Source organism: Lepidochelys kempii, chromosome 12 (assembly GCF_965140285.1).
Source record: "Lepidochelys kempii isolate rLepKem1 chromosome 12, rLepKem1.hap1, whole genome shotgun sequence".
Lineage (NCBI taxonomy): Eukaryota > Metazoa > Chordata > Testudines > Cheloniidae > Lepidochelys > Lepidochelys kempii.
The window spans coordinates 32,775,179-32,793,268 of record NC_136391.1 but is presented as its reverse complement, the minus strand read 5'-3'; the positions used below and the strand labels follow the sequence as shown (position 1 = coordinate 32,793,268).

At 42.9% G+C, this 18,090-nt stretch overlaps 1 protein-coding gene across 2 annotated transcripts in view; it reads right to left on the bottom strand.

The window, feature by feature from the left end:
- Window positions 1–16,685, bottom strand: part of CDYL2 (chromodomain Y like 2) — a 79,875-nt gene extending 63,190 nt beyond the window's left edge. For both annotated transcript variants that reach the window (XM_073307989.2, XM_073307990.2), the window contains exon 1: window positions 16,395–16,685. In XM_073307989.2, coding sequence (XP_073164090.1) covers window positions 16,395–16,418 — 24 coding nt within the window. In that variant the 5' untranslated portion in view covers window positions 16,419–16,685. The remainder of the gene's footprint in view (window positions 1–16,394) is intronic.
- Between the last annotated feature and the right edge of the window lie 1,405 nt (window positions 16,686–18,090).

The following is an 18,090-nucleotide window of genomic DNA, read 5'->3' as shown; positions in this document are numbered from 1 at the left end:
AAAGGATGTGGACAAATTGGAGAGAGTCCAGCAGAGGGCAACGAAAATTATTAGGGGGCGGGGGCACATGATTTATGAGGAGAGGCTGAAGGAACTGAGCTTATTTAGTTTGCAGAAAAGAAGAGTGAGGGGGGATTTGATAGCAGCCTTCAACTACCTGAAGGGGGGGTTCCAGAGAGGATGGAGTTTGGCTGTTCTCAGTGGTGGCAGATGACAGAACAAGAAGCAGTGGTCTCAAGTTGCAGGGGGGGAGGTCTAAGTTGGATATTAGGAAAAAGTAGTTCACTAGGAGGGTGGTGAAGTACTGGAATGGGTTACCTAGGGAGGTAGTGGAATCTCCTTCCTTAGAGGTTTTTAAGGCCCAGCTTGACAAAGCCCTCGCTGGGATGATATAGTTGGGGTTGGTCCTGCTTTGAGCAGGGGGATGGACTAGATGACCTCCTGAGGTCTCTTCCAACCCTAATCTTCTATGATTCTATTGTTCTAACTCTCCAAACGTTTCTGTGGGAGACCCATGACTTCCACAATATACTGCAGACGACCATGCCCTGATATGAAGTGCCAAACAGTATTCAAAAAAGCTGAGCCAGAACCATTCCTTTGTTACTTTGATGGCAAGAGAGTGTGGCTGTGCGTGTAATACAAGAGAGAATACTCCCAGTGTAAGTAAAAATGTAACATGATAAGTCAGTGGTCACCAACCCGTCAATCATGATCGACTGGTCGATGCTGGCGCCTCAGCCAGTTGATCGCGATCTCCGGGCTGCTAAAAATCTGTCATTGCAGGGGCTCAGGCAGGCGTGAGTCAGCTCCGTGTGCTGCCCCCGCTCCTTCCACCATCCCCACAGCTCCTGGTTGGCCAGTTCCCGGCCAATGGGAGCTGTGAGGACGGCGCTTGCAGCACAGAGAGACCCACTGCGTCCCTCTCTCCTAGGGGCCGCACGCAGAGAAGTGTCATCAGCCAGTCGCATCAGGGAGCAGCGTGGGGCCACGGCAGGCAGGCAGCCTGCCTGAGCCCTGCTGCGTCGCCAACCAGGAGCTGCCTGTGGTAAGTGCCTCCCGGCCGGAGCCTACAGCTTGCACACCCTCCTGTACCCCAACCCCCAGCCCAGAGCTCCCTCCCAGCCACCGCACCTCCTGCCAGACCCCAATCCCCTGCCCCAGCCCCTCCTGCACCCAAACTCCCACCCACAGCCCTCACCCCTCCCATACCCCAACACTCTGCCCCAGCCTAGAGCCCCCTCCCGCACCCAAACTCCACCCCAGAGCCTGCACCTGTCACTCTCTTCTGCACCTCAATCCCCTGCACCAACCCGGAGCCCCCTCCTGCACCCAAACTCCCTCCCAGAGCTTGCACCCCTCATTCCTGCACCCCAACCCCCTGCCCCAGGCTCAGGCAATGCACACCCAACAGTTGAGAATGTTACACTGATTTGTGACAATCCCTGAAGGATTTTGGATATATAAACCATAAATGACACTAATAAAAAGTAAAACTCATGAAATGTCCAGTGGATTCTATGAGATTAGGTGCAGTGTGACCATATGACACCTGCACCCAAACTCCCTCCCAGAGCCTGCACCCACTCCCACACCCCAATCTCCTGCCCCAGCCTGGTGAAAGTGAGTGAGGGTGTGGGAGAGCGAGCGATGGAGGGAGGGGGGAATGGAGTGAGCAGGGCTGGGCCTCGGGGAAGGGGCAAGATAGATCCTGAATTGATCTTAAGTTCAAAAAGTGATCTTTTGCGTAAAAAGGTTGGAGACCACTGTTATAAGTCATAACGTTGTCTGGGGCATCCAGCATGTGTAATCTTGTGTGTCTGAGTTTTCAACTATACTATCATCAGTACAGGGACTGTCTTTATTTATGCCTTTTATGGCACACAAGACATCACTGTCCGATAAAAATAAATAATATTAATAATTAATAATTAACAGAATTCATTGTTAGAAGGTTTCTCCTAATAAAAAGCTTGTTGTCCATTGCTTACCTTATTAATATTAGTCACGCCCTTTGACAACATGCTGATTTGTCACCTATCACAGGTGACCTTCAGAAATCTGCAGATGATTATTATATGCCGTGGCCACTGTTTGTTGTTTTGCCATAAATTTAGTACTTTTAGTCCTTTCTCACAAATCAATCAATACAGCCACTACTTCTTTGTGTGGTACAAAACACCTTCACTTTTCTTGGAACACCTTCAGTTTGTAAAAATCTTTCTAGTACACAGGACCTAGTCTGGGATTTTCAGAATAGCCTAAGGGAGTAAGGTGCACATTCCCTATTGAAATCTAATAACAGTTGGGTACCTAACTCCCTTGAGTGCCTTTGAATATCCCAGCATAAATGCAATATTTCATGTGAGATTTCAGTAGAGTCACTCTTAGAAGGAATATCACCTACCTGCTCTGTGAGTTGATGCCTCTGGCCAAATTTTTCAAAAATAGATGCCCAAAGTTAGGTTCCTAAATCCATATTTAAGCACTTAAATAGGTGGCCTAATATTCAAAAGCACTGAGTATCTAAGAGTAGTTTAGTTGGAGCTCCATGGTGCTTAACACTGCTAAAAATCTCTACTTATTTAGGTTCCTAAATATGGATCTAGGAGCTTTACTTTCGGCACTTAAACCTGAATATTTTGACTTAATTGTTTTCCCAAATGTGTCTTTGCCTCTCCCACCCCCCCATAACTATTGTTTTCAAGCTTTTCTTTCCCTCCTAGTTGCCTCAACCTCTTTTCTTTAGTTTTCCTTGTAGAGATAGATTAAAACAAAACCATTTTGTATTTTAGCCATCAAGGATTTCACCCCCCTTCTCATTCATTAATAGGCTTCCTTTCTTGCTCATATTCCCCAATCTCTGATATTTTTGAAAAAGATTTTAATCCACTGAATCCTAACATTAACAAAGTCTATTTTCTGCTCCCCTTAACTTCTTTCTGCAAGCCTTAATGGACTTTTTGTGCTGTTGTTTGGTTACCTCCCTTCTTTTTCATTTCCTGAACAAAGCTGTTACCCTCAGATTTGTGAGTTGTCTCTTCTGAAGCTACATTGATCACTTTTTGTTCCTTGCATTCTTCTTTTTTCACAGGATTTTTTTTCTCTGGTGTCTCTTAGGATTCTCCAGTCTTTTTCCACACTCAGGGATTTTCAAACTTTTCCCCACTGCTCACTAAATTTCTCAGTTCTCCCAAATTTGCTGCTTTGAATTCTAATCCTCTAGTTCTACTGCACTCTGTGAAGCATTCCTTACTATGCTGCATTCAAGTAGCTTGTAATCAATAGCTCCAAGAACTTCCTACAATATTTCCAAGAACTTCCACCTGAATTTCAACAATTTCCATCCCACCATCAGCCTGGACCAGTCCACACAAGAGATCCACTTCCTGGACGCTACTATGCAAATAAGTGATGGTCACACCACTCTATACTAGAAACCTACTTAGCACTACACTTACCTAGATTCACGATGTGACGGAGAGACTGCCAAGACTCATCAAGCCCTCAGATCGCTACCCCTTCCTGCTTCTTCACGTGGGCACCACATCAAGGCAGGTCAGTCCTTACTTACAGACAGTCCCCCAACCTGAAGCAAATACTCACCAGCAACTACACACCACACCACACCACAGAAACACTAACCCAGGACCCAAACCCTGTAACAAACCCCGTTGCCTACTCTGTCCCCATATCTACTCCACCTCAAGGAATCAATTCTGAAGCGCTTAGAGGAGAGGAAAGTGATCAGGAACAGTCAGCATGGATTCACCAAGGGCAAGTCATGCCTGACTAATCTAATTGCCTTCTATGACGAGATAACTGGCTCTGTGGATGAAGGGAAAGCAGTGGACGTGTTGTTCCTTGACTTTAGCAAAGCTTTTGACACGGTCTCTCACAGTATTCTTGCCAGCAAGTTAAAGTAGTATGGTCTGGTTGAATGAACTATAAGGTGGATAGAAAGCTGGCTAGATTGTCAGGCTCAACAGGTAGTGATCAATGGCTCCATGTCTAGTTGGCAGCCGGTATCAAGTGGAGTGCCCCAGGGGTCGGTCCTGGGGCCAGTTTTGTTCAATATCTTCATTAATGATCTGGAGGATGGTGTGGATTGCACCCTCAGCAAATTTGCAGATGACACTAAACTGGGAGGAGTGGTAGATACGCTGGAGGGTAGGGATAGGACACAGAGGGACCTAGACAAATTGGAGGATTGGGCCAAAAGAAATCTGATGAGGTTCAACAAGGACAAGTGCAGAGTCCTGCACTTAGGACGGAAGAATCCAAGGCACCGCTACAGACTAGGGACCGAATGGCTCGGCAGCAGTTCTGCAGAAAAGGACCTAGCGGTTACAGTGGACAAGAAGTTGGATATGAGTCAACAGTGTGCCCTTGTTGCCAAGAAGGCCAATGGCATTTTGGGATGTATAAGTAGGGGCATTGCCAGCAGATCAAGGGACGTGATCGTTCCCCTCTATTCGACATTGGTGAGGCCTCATCTGGAGTACTGTGTCCAGTTTTGGGCCCCACACTACAAGAAGGATGTGGAAAAATTGGAAAGAGTCCAGCGGAGGGCAACAAAAATGATTAGGGGACTGGAACAGATGCCTTATGAGGAGAGGCTGAGGGAACTGGGGATGTTTAGTCTTCAGAAGAGAAGAATGAGGGGTGATTTCATAGCTGCTTTCAACTGCCTGAAAGGGGGTTCTAAAGAGGATGGATCTAGACTGTTCTCAGTGGTAGCTGATGACAGAACAAGGAGTAATGGTCTCAAGTTGCAGTGGGGGAGATTTAGGTTGGATATTAGGAAAAACTTTTTCACTAGGAGGGTGGTGAAACACTGGCATGCGTTGCCTAGGGAGGTGGTGGAATCTCCTTCCCTAGAAGTTTTTAAGGTCAGGCTTGACAAAGCCCTGGCTGGGATGATTTAGTCGGGGATTGGTCCTGCTTTGAGCCGGGGGTTGGACTAGATGACCTCCTGAGGTCCCTTCCAACCCTGATATTCTATGATTCTATGCCTCCAGCTTCCATCCAGGACACATCACACAATCCATTGTCTACAGCCAAGCCCTAAGATACATCCGCATTTGCTCCAATCCCTCAGACAGAGACAAACACCTACAAGACCTTTATCAAGCATTCTTAAAACTACAATACTCACCTGGGGACGTGAGGAAACAGATTGACAGAGCAAGACGGGTACTCAGAAGTCACCTACTACAGGACAGGCCATCAAGGAAAGGAAATAGAAGGAAAATAATACAAGGAAAATAATAGAACACCACTGGCCATCACGTACAGCCCCCAGCTAAAACCTGTCCAGCACATCATCAACGATCTACAGCCTATCCTGGAAAACGATCCCTCACTCTCACAGACCTTGGGAGGCAGGTCAGTCCTTACTTACAGACAGCCCCCCAACCTGAAGCAAATACTCACCAGCAACTACACACCACACCACAGAAACACTAACCCAGGACCGAAACCCTGTAACAAACCCCGTTGCCTACTCTGTCCCCATATCTACTCCAGCGACACCATCAGAGGACCCAACCACATCAGCCACACAATCAGGGGCTCATTCACCTGCACATCTACTAATGTGATATGACATCATGTGCCAGGAATGCCCCTCTGCCATGTACATTGGCCAAACCGAACAGTCTCTACATAAAAGAATAAATGGACATAAATCAGACATCAGGAATGGTAACACACAAAAGCCAGTGGGAGAACACTTCAATCTCCCTGAACATTTAATAACAGATTTAAAAGTAGCCATCCTTCAACAAAAAAACTTCAAAAACAGATTAAAAGAGAAACTGCAGAGCTACAATTCATTTGCAAACTTAACACCATTAATTTGGGCTTGAATAGGGACTGGGAGTGGCTGGCTCACTACAAAATCAATTTCCCCTGTCTTGGTATTGACACCTCCTCATCAATTTTTGGGAGTGGACCACATTCACTGTGACTGAATTGGCCTTGTCAACACTGTTTCTCCACTTGTAAGGTAACTCCCTTCTCTTCATGTGTCAATATATTTATGCCCGTATCTGTAATTTTCACTCCATGCATCTGAAGAAGTGGGTTTTTTTACCCACGAAAGGTTATGCCTAAAAAAATCTGTTAGTCTTTAAGGTGCCAACGGACTCCTCATTTTTGAAGAACTTCCTTGTTATCCTTGTGTTCTCAAAAAGTTCCTTTTCTTTTGTTCTCACCAGCAAGATGCAGATTCAGGATGGTTTTTCACAGGGTTGGAATCTCCACTTCTTGACTCCTTGAATCACAGTGCTGTCCTATGTAAGCTGGGAGTAAGGGCCTCTTGAACGTTGATGCACATTTAGCCATACTGGCTACCCAATAGCTATCTGGGTAACTAACTTGTCTCCTGTGAAAGGTATTCTGCAGTACTGAGTTCACTGAAATTTGTGCCAAGAAGTTTTCATTCTTGCTCTTCTCCAATCCTGAGGATTTGCAACAAATGCCTATTGTATTTTCTTTTGTCTTTCTCTTCCTGTATCCCTAAGTATTTCTCTACCATTTTTGCCACTGAAGTGTATTTCACTTACTTGGTAAATATTGCACTTCCTACTCCCCATTGCCACTTCCTTTTCTACAGAGTGCATCTGACATTCCAAAATGGAAGTAAATGATCATGGCACAACTGAGATTGTTATGCTCCAGTTTTCAGTTATTGGACTCAACCCACAAAGTTTCAGTTCTGTCCTCTTTGTCATAATCTCCATAATTTAGTATTACTTCAGGAACTTCTGGGTTATTTCCCATTCTCCTTGTATTTGCGTGGAGACACAAGTACATGAATGCACCTTTTTCTATAATTCCTGTCATTCTGATTACAGTACTTCACTTGTGACGCAGACTTTCATCATCCACCATAAGACAGAAGAGTAATAAAGTACATGCTTGTTTATTGGAGTTATGCTAAATCATCCATTCTCACATGTGACTGCTTCATTTAGAGCTGCCTTAACAATACCTGCCATTTTTGAAACTGAGAATTTATTACATCCTTGCTTAAGTGGAAACCATCAAATACAGTCTCTTCTCATCACAGAAGGCATTCGGATGATCCATGAACACCAAACTCTCCTCCATCCATGCTTCTATCCGTTAATCTCCAATATTTTCTCTTTACTCACACTTGTCATCAGAAAATTTTCTGAGAAGATCACCTGCCTTGACTCCCTCTTCAAAAGTTCCAGAAGTCATTCTTGATTCTAGCAAAACTCCATCTGTGCACTTTGTTTCTACATGAACTACACTCAGCAGGAATTCCCCAGCAGTATTCAGAATCTGCTCCACCTTTCTTGTCACATTTCTGACACTGAAACACCTGCTGTCCTGTCACAATGAGGTTTCTGAAAGAGGAATTAATCCAGTATATTCATTTGTTAAATGTAATGATTTTATACAACATCATACTACTACTTAATCAATCCTATAAATTAATGAGGTTTTAATAATTTAAGACATTCTTTTATTAGTTTAGGAAACTCCAAGCACACAACATTTTAGGGGAAGATCCACTGACATCTCCCAACATGAAACATTAAAAAAAGTAATCTTCAATAGATACAGTATAGAATTCAGTCATCTGTAGTTATCAGTTATAATTTAAACAGCATTAAACATTTAAAAAAGGTAATATTTTACCAAACCTTATCATACAGTCATGTTCTTTTTTGTCCTCCCTCCCCTACCATGGATGACTAACAAGCTATGTTAACAGAAGCTATCTCCTTTACAATCAGCCTGTTATACTCACTGATGTCAGAGCATAGCTCATAACATCATTGTTCATCACAATGAATGAGAATGTGATGCTGTAAAAAAATGCATTTTGGCCTCGCTGAAAGTGGAGCAGATTTGCTGGACAAGAGGTAGCTATTTACATTAAAATATATCGATAATCAGCATTTATAAGAAGGGTAATCAGGAAAAAGTATCTAGCCATTTAATTAGGTTTCTGTGAAATGTTACTCAAACGAAAGTTTGCTGTTGTGTGCAAGTGGTAGTGTATTCAAACTAGGCCATTTCAGGTTAATGGGAAGAAAACATAAAATTCTGTGGAGCATGATACCTCTGAAGGTGCACCCCAAAATCAAAATTAACTGAAAGCCCTGGAATAAATCCTCTCAGCACAGATCTTGAAATGATATATCTGCTCAAAGCAAAATTGTAAAAAAGGAGAAAGCTATTTTAGGTCATTAGAAACACCTTTCATTAATATATATTTACAACAACATTGATTTTACAGGTTAACTCATTCTACACATATCACTAACATGGCTTTTAACTTATCGTCATTTCTCTTGCAATGATTTTCAACCAGAACTGGTCAGTCAAGTTTATTACGACTGTTTATTAAGCACAACATATTTGCGCATGCCACACAGCATGTGGAGGTTCTGGGTGACACTGCCACCTCTAGGCAGTGGGGGATGGGCTACCTACGTTGTGCTAAGGGATGCACTAGCCTCTGGAATAACCCAGCAACAGGTTCATACAAAGGTAGCTTTAGTTCCCACTCCCTCTGGCCTGAAAGTTTTGTGCTGGACTTCCAAGAGGCACAGCAAAAATCACATCCTAAGTGACGTAACAGCAGTTTGCAAAGAAAAGGGTATTTTTGGCAGAGATTTTTTCAGCGCTATTTTCATGGTCATTGTCTATCACTAAGTAACCCCATGCTATTCACGTATCAGGATGTACTTTAACAGGTGATCTATTTCCCCTGCTTTACTAAGTTACAACAAGAATCACTGGCTCCTACACTGTCCATCTGTATCAACCTAAACAATGTCAAGAAGGACATAAGAAACCTTAAATATAGCCTGCAATATACAGACCACTGTTTAAATTATAACTGATAACGACAGAAGACTGAATTCTATACTGTATCTATTGATGACAACATTACAATTGGTGTGTGATAAAAGAAAACAGACACACCATATTTCCCCCACAGCCTTACAACACTAGCAATCTACAGGATAAGGGCTTTGGAATAAACAAAGCTATTGTGGCACTATTGTTAAACAAATCAAAAGACCGGTTTTCTTTCTCTATGAAACAGAAGAATAATCTTATTTTTATTTATGTAAAACAGGTTGGGGCTCATACAGTTCAATCATCATTTCTACCGCTGTCAATATGACACATTTAAATGGTTTGATACAAACTTTACATGATTCAGAATCACTTAAATAAAAAGAATAGTTAAGTCTTTCATCCAGCTTGTTGACAATACCAAGATGCTTATGGCATAAAATATATTATAAAATTATTTCCCAAAATATATGGGTAAGAGGGACAACAAATAATCTACACTGATGAAAACATACAAAGCCAAGAAAATGCAACACTGCTAAAAGTCAAATGAATGGACAAAGAAACATTATTCACTGAGTAGTTAACCATTACAATTACGTCTTTGATGAAAAAAAATCAGCTAATTTTCCTCAATATCAGATCACATTTGAATTTCACAATTATTTGTATTAGGTTTGTTCTAAATATATTTTAACTTACAAACACAAATAATTACATAATTACATGACAATTTTGAATAAAACACAAATCTAAGTACAATACAGTTTTTATTTTTACATTTTTGTAGTTCACCAAATGCTATCAGAAAAGTTATGATGTGCTTATATACCTAGACAGTGAAGGGAAATATACTTAGTTTAATTTCTTTTGAGAAATGTACTTCATCTTGTATATTTAATGGTGGTTTTACTATAATAGAAAGCATATTTCCAATAGTTTATCCAATTAGGAACCTGGTTATTGCATGCACATTCCTAAGTTAACCTACATTTGGAGGAAATATATCATGCTCTGGATGAAAGAACTTCATCAAACTGGTCATAAAACACTAACGAGATAGAAAATCATTTGGTTTACAATAGGTTTTTTCATACTCAAAATGTCCCAAAGAAATTTCCAATGCAATGAGGAAGCTGGATACCGGTAACATAGTGACAATGTAGGTAAACATGACCACCGTTGTGTGCACAGTAATGTTTTACATAGCTTTTGACACTAGAGTCTCTTACTAAGCCTGGTGTACACTTAAAACTTAGATTGACCCAACAACATCTCTCAGGGCTGTGAAAAATGTTCTGCCCTGAATACTGTACTATAGTTAGGCTGGCCTAACCCCTGGTGTGGTTAGAAGAATTCTGTTGACATTTTCCCCCTCTTGGAGAGATGGATGAACTACAGTGATAGAACAACCCCTTCTGTTAATGTAGGAAGCATCTACACTACAGCACTATCGTGACACAGCTGCAGTGCCATTGTAGCAGCAATTATGAAGACATGTCTTGAGAGGGAATATTGGCAGAGTTATCCCCTACTCTTTTCTGAGAGCATTATGAAACTTTTTCTTTAATATGCAGAACTACAAGGCGTGAGTATAAGAAACCTCAATTTAACTTCTTACTGAAAGGTTGACAACTAAATTTAACCTCTCATCCAGCAGACTATCCACTCTAGAGCTACATAACAGCGTCACCACTGGGTACAAGATCAAATTTAATGTGGATTTGTATCCAGAAAGCTTCACTCCATTGTGAAACTTCTACCAACTGAACTAGAGTAGTATTTGCACAAGTTATCTTAATTTAAGTAAAATTAAGTCTCCCAGATACTGTTGGTTGTGATAATCCTTCAGTGACACAATGATACAGAAGTAAGTTTCTGGTCAGTTTAACAGCTGATTCTTCATAAAGAGACTTGATAAAGCATTCTCTTTAGCAGCAGTTTTGCTTAAATGTAATAAGGCCAGATCAGCAGCCAGTGTAAATAGGTTTTTTTCTATTGCAATCCACATTAAAGTCAATAGAGGTATACAAATTTACACCGGCTGAGAATCTGGCTCGATATACTATATTTTTCTGCCCTCACTCCAATAGTATTTTCATTATTTATAAAATCATATGCTCCTTATGTTCCACCTGAAGTCATCATTCTCTGCATGTGACATCACACATAATCCCACAACAACCAATTGTTATGTCAATAAAGAAGGTGACTTCACTTTGGAAATAAATATATTTACTTCTTAAACAAACATTCTGTTTTCAAGTAAATTGCCTCTGTAATGAAAGAGGAGGGCATGAAATAGTTTTAAAATAGATTCCCCCTTCCCAAATGTTTTCCATAAGATAATAGCAGTTTAAAGTGTGGCTCTATACTGGAAAGTGACTCCATGAAAAGAGCATTGTGTGCTTCCATCTTTATTATGGACTGGTAATCACATTAGCTCAGTTTACATGCCAAAAGTCAATTTCTAAACCCTAGTTCTGTAAACTCAAACAGGAATGTGAAATTCAAGTTGTATTCTTTCTGATTCACACACCAAGACAGGTTACAAATATTCTCTGGGCCATATTCTGTCCTCATATACATCTGTGCAGCACCACTGTTTTCAGATTCTGCCCTCACTGATAGCTGTGCAGTGAGCACAGGTATAATTGAGGAGAAGAATTTGACACTGCAACTCAGTTGGAGCTTAATTAACAATCCTGTTGATGAGTGTGAGCGGGAATAGACTGCAGCTCACTTTCATATAGCCATATTAACAGGAGTAAAATGTAGTTAAATCTTATTTTTGTCACTGATGTAAGTAGACATGAATACACGTAGGCATTGTATCTCTTAATTAAGACAGTTCCATTTTTAAAAAGTCACTTTTCCAAGTAAAACAGCGCTTTAATGAAAAATGTCCATTAGCCACTAATAGTTTTAAATAATGATGAAATTACTGTGGTCCAGAGATATCTACCTGCCACATTCCTCTCGAGAGACTTATCTGCTAGTTCCTTAGATTGCTGAATTAAGATATTGTTTAATAAGATACCATAATTGGGATTTCCAGTAGTTTTAAAGAACTATGAGAAAATGTTTACATTTTAATCTCATTGTTCCAAAAACTCTGATTATGTTGGTTTATTATAAATAATGAGAAAATACAGAAAATTTCCGCTCAAAACAAAAACTACACCTCAAAACAAAAATGCCCAAATGAGCTTCAAAAGCTGCTGCATGTTATTGATACATGATATCAGATATTCATCATGATAAACCAGAGCTTACGTTTTATTGCACTGAATTGCTTTCTCTTTGCTAGAAAAAACTTGTGTGCGGTGGTTTGAAGTAAAAGTTTTGTTTCCTATACTTTCATCTCATATTTAATACCAGTGTAATAGCCTTTTTAAGAGACCGAATTCTGTTAAGAGAGGGTCTTAAGTGTTGGAACTGAACTCAAGGTGGAGAATACAAAAGGATATACCAAGGCAACGACAGCAAAAGTTCATAGCACCAGTGAGAAATATTGAAATTTACTCTTGATTATTTTACCTATTCTCTGTTACTGAGATTAATAAAGACATTATATCAATACATTCAACAAGTTATCTAAACTGGAAAGCTCAACAGTGCTATGCTACTGAAGGTCACTGTGGATATGTTGCCAAAGCTTTTATTTAAATTGTTATTGTTCTAAATACTGTGCTATATATTTCTTAAATATTTAAAAAGATTTCATCTCCTGAGAATATATAGACATAATAAAGAACCTTCTCACCCACCTGAAGAAGCTCAGAGTCATAATTCCGTCAAAACAAGCAAACCAACCCTGGCCTTTTGTTCAACCTGTGAATGCATAGCTGTGCTTGAGATTATATTCTATTCTATTCCGGCTCTTACGCAGTGCTCATCATTGTAATGTCTGAGTGCCTCTCCACACTTCAATTTAATCTAAAATTTCTTAAAGGGAAAATCTTAACTGCATTTCTGCACAAAAAGGAATATTTGTTTCTGTTGTCTTCAAAATTAGCACCTACTGTCTAATAATATTTGCTGCAAGATATTATCCTCAAATGTAACAATCTTGGTTCTAAGATACACAAACCTAGAACCCTATTATCAGTAAGCATAGAAATCTCTAGGGATGCTCTTCATTTTGTAGCATATATTAAAATTAATTTATAATCCTATAGAATTAGAATATATTTCAAGCAGAGATGACTAGAAGCAATTTGATATTGAAAAGTATAGCAGGATAACATAAAATATTGTAGTTGTTTTGGCTGTAATCTTACATATCCGTTAACCTCGACACAACTTCTTTAAGTCAACATTGCGTTGAAAAAATCTGTTTTAAAAATAATTTAACAATACAAAATGGATGAATTGTTATATATATGATATATATATCATATCTTGTTTTCAAAATTTAAGGGTTTGAACTGAATTATGTATCTCATATGTTACACAAGCAAGGAAAATTTTTAAAATGGGTTAGATGGGTAATAATGCAATATTCTCTTTTTAGTCATGACTACTGTAACCGTAATCAGCTGTAGTAAAATCATTTTTTATCCAATACGAATTGCTTACTATTACAGAGGTAACTGCTCTTGCCTGATTCATTGAACTTCGGTAAAAATCTTTGAAGGACTGAAGATATTCTTAAGGCAGTTCTACACATACTTAGTAGATTCATAAGGTGTATCTCCAATTAAAAATGTTATGCAGGGTGTTTTAAGCCCTACATCATTCAGAAGTGCAACCTGTTAAAGGTGACTATCATAAGCTATTTAATATGCATCTTGACATCAGAACATTTTACCTGTCCAAAAAAGCAAAAAAATAATGCCACATACAACCAAAAATTAAGGTATGAACTCCAAACACACCACATGTTCATGGTGATAACATCATCTCTCATGCTATCTAACTGATATTTGACATCACTACCTACACAACAGTTATAAGCCTCTTTCTAACAACTCTAGAAAACCCAAAAAGATCTTTAGATGTGGGAGTTTTTTTGTGTGCGTGTGTGGGGAGGTTCAGCAGTCATTTAACCAGAGCCTAACAACTGCCAACTTGCAGCATATCAGAATATAAACTATTTAGCTTTCCTGTGGTTCTCTCTCACCCCAGTCACAAGTACCTTCACAGTGGAAAGGTTTTTACATGGCATAGACTGAATTGCTAACTTAAGTACCGTACATACTTTTCCCAGCAGCTTGACAGAAATGCAATGATCTAACACCATGTACCATCTCAGAAGGTCATGTTCTAGACATATCAACAAAGTAGAGGTGGAGATCCATTCTTTCACTTACCTGTCCTGATGGATACAACTCATCTTTATTATATACTGATAGGCAAAAACAGCCCAAAAGGAATGATAAAGAATAATCCACAGGCTGCAAACTAGAGCATTTAGCATTGCCTAAGTGCAATTCATGGTACAGTCGAAGACGGCTTCACAGCCTAGACTAGTGCCTTTAAAATGATCATGCTTCAATGCGCTTCCTAGGTTACAAGTCTGGATTTCACAGAGCATTTTCATGGCATGTTGTTACTTACAAAATTTCCACACAATACACGATATTAAATGCAGAGCCCACCTCCCATTCCTGCAGGCCGTCTGCTCATTTAAAGTAACACAGGGCTCATAAAAGAGTCTAGATTTTAATTAATGAATAGGAGCTGTAATAACACAGCCAGTGTCAATGTTAGTGGTATGTGTTTGTTTCCTTCCAGAACCAATCTAAACATGTAATGAAATATCTCTAGGGTGCAAGATTATCTAAAACTTCTCCATGCTCCACAGAAGTTACAAATAGGCAGTAAATGAAGGGCCTAACCAAACCTTTACTTCATTGAAAGTTATGGACCAAAGTCATCCTTGACAGATCTCCTATCAATTACAATGGAGTTAGAGCACAGATAAACTTGACACAATGCCATTAATAACTAATTACAAACTGACACTACAAAATCTATGAAGAACCACGGAAAACAAGTTGACAATATTAATTTAGATCAGCACATGTCTCTGAGCATTTAAGCTCACCTATGAGAGTCCAAGTTCTACTTACTTTAAGGAAACTTAGTCCAATTCAGCACAAGAAAGACGCAACTGATCAATATCAGACATTAATTACACCCTTTGTTAGGGGATTTCAAAGGCAATGGCCATGGTAAAAGGGAAAAGTTGATCAAAGATCCTGTGAGTTTTGGATACAAGCCCCCAAATTCTATGATCAAAATAGAGAACACGCCTAGCTACTCTTACTGCACCAGACCCAGGTGCATCCTGGTACATGAGCACTGTAAAAACCTTGACACTTGGATGGAACTGGAACATGACAATTTTGGGTTGCAAGTCTCAAATTGTACAGTTTAAACAAAGAAGAAGTCTAGCCATTCCAATTTCCCTGACAAAAGGTGGACCTTGATGCATCCTGACCCAGTAGCAGATATAGGACCAGATATGATCTTTTTAAAAAAAATATCTGATAGAATTTGGGGCTTGCACCACATTTTGCCAAGATTCAGCTGGATCCACTCACTGGACCCGGTTATTTTCAGTGCCTGGGTCCAAATTCTCTTGTGGACCAGCAGGAGAGACTAGACTTGTTCTTGCTTTGAACCTTTAAAATTGGGTGCGCAGGGTCAAAATTTGGCTGGATCCAGCAAGACCCTACGGCCAGATTTGGTTATTTAGTCGGAAGTCCAGCTTCCTCTTCTTCCTCTTCATTTTATTTATTTACTTATTGGCGCAGTAGGAGCAGCCCGACTTGTGCATGGTACAAATTGGGAGCCTGGAACCAAAGACGGGCAGGATGCACCGAGCTCCAGCTTTTCCCTTGCTCCCTTGGCCGCTCTGGTCCAACCAGCCACCAGGGACCTGCCCAACTTTGACAGTCACCCCCTGCTGCCCCGATCCCTGCCCCGCCAAGCCCCTGGTCCCCCCCGCAGCCTCCACCTCCAGCCGCCCCCAGGCGCAAGGTGAAGCAACCGGGCGCCTGCTCCTGCACTTTGCACGGCCAGGCGCGGAGCCGCCTCCATCCCTGCGCCTTCCTCCCCGGCAGCGCCGCGGCGCATTTCCCCCCCGCTCCTCCGCACTAATCTGCAGATTCAGCACGTCCAGCGCCGCCGCCGACTTTACCTGGACTTTCTCCACTCTCCGGGCGGCGGACACCTCCCATCCTACCGCTAACTCCGGCTCCGCGCTCACTCCTTCCTCCTTCTCCCTCCTGCGAGGCCTGCTGCGCTCCAGCCCCACGGAAAGTAGGGAGCGAGGGAGACAGAGGGAGCGAGGCAGGGGAAGGGAGGGGAGCGCTCCATCCCGGTGCCCACCCCTCCGGCCCCAGCGCACACGCCAGCCCGGCTCCCCCCCCACCCCCGCCTGGGCGATTTCCTCCCTTCTTCAGGAACTAACCAGGCTCCGCTAAGCGTTTCCGAAACAAACCCCCCGCCGCCGCCGCTGCTGCCGCCGCTGCCGCCTCCCCTCCCTGCCCGCCCGGCTGCGGCGTGCAGCTGCCCCCCCCCCCCCCGCCTCGTACCTCGTAAAGGTCCCCCGAAGCCATGCTGGGCTGCGGGACTTGGCGTCTCGGCTGCCTCCTCGCCACCTCTCCCTCTGTCTCCCCCGCTCGCCGTGGAGTAAACTGTGCTGTGCGGAATGACAGGCGCTGGGGCCGGCTGTGCGCAGAATCAGAGGCGAGGAGAGACGGCGAGAGAGGGAGGCAGGCGAGCGAGCGAGCGGGCGGGCGGGCGGCGGGGCTGGCTGGCGTAACCCGCTGTGGAGCAGGGCGCTGCGGCTGCTCTCGCGCGCTGGCCTCAGCCCGCCCCGTCCCCGCTCCAGCCTAGGGGAGGGCGAGGGCTGTCCCCGCCACACGCCGCAGGGAAAGTCCCCGGGCCCTCCGACGTGCCGCCTCCCCGGACAGCCGGGTGCGCTTCAAACTCTTTCCACGGCCAAGAAGGGGGGAGCCCGGACCTGTGGTGGCACAGCCAGGGCAGGGGAGGGAGACGGGTGACAGGCTGGCCTCCAGCCCAAGGGCAAGGCAGGCTGTGGGGCTCACAGGGTGGTAGCTGAGTGTCAGGGATTTCTGGGAGCCTGCGGGAGGGGGTGCCTGCCATCTCCCTCAGGGACAGGGTGGCCACCGTGAAGGAACCCAAGGTGGCCAGGGCTTACTTCAAAGCCCATCCACCCAAGGACTGCCGTCAAGGACATAGAGGTGGGAGGTGCTTCCTGACAACCCCCAATGGCCACCCATAGGGAACGATGAGGAGGCAATGGCACCCTTCAAACCCCCTGCCCCCTTTCCTTCTGCTCCACTGGCTGTTGACTTCCTCCAAGTCCCACCCCATCAATGGCCACCACCAGCCATGGTTTCTCATGGCTTCTTTTAGCCATCCCACAGTTGGAGTGGCTGACATCAATGGAGCTGCCCATGACTGGCTTCAAGACCCTCCTCCAGTAGTTACAGACAGGTAGTCAACTTCATGAAACAATGTCTTCATGGAGAGTGCAATATGGAACAGTTTCTTTGCTCCACTTTGCTCCTTTCTTGGAGCATGGGAAGGCTCACCAACTTGCCCTGAAAGGCATTTACCCCCTTCTTCCCACCTCACACCCACCTTTATTTGCAACAGAGGTGAGGTGTCGTTCAGAGAAATTTCTCAGAAGAGGAAACTTGCTAGGTACCTTGTGTTCCACCTCTGCTTTGCCTCTAATCTGAAATGTTTGGGAAACCCGTTAGGGTTTGGAGCCTGTGCAGAGGATGAGGGGAGTCCACTGGATGAAGGAGTCTTATAGGTCCATGCTTAATGTCAGCCTGATACCATTTTATTAGGTGCTAGCAGACTAGGATGGATCAGCTTTGCCCTTGGGCAAGGTTGTCCAGGAAAAAAGCAACTGGGGAGTCCAGCTGAATGGATCCTGATGGGACATACTCCAGAATGCCCAGACTAGGATTCTTCCCCTAGATCTGTTTAGCCACCATGCCCCAGGAATGTCCTGAACACACATGCAGCCTCTGCTTTCCATAGGATGGGATAGGAGCTGCATTTTTTGTGTGCAAGGAAACCATCTGGAAATGGGCTACATTTTGGAGAAACATTTTGATTAAAATGTTCGAGGTGGCAAAAGACTCTTTTGCAGTTGGGTGTCATTACAGTAACATAAATGATTCACCTCAGATTTCACAACCTCAGATCTACCCAACCAGAGGGACTTATCCCCACAGCTGAAAAGTGATC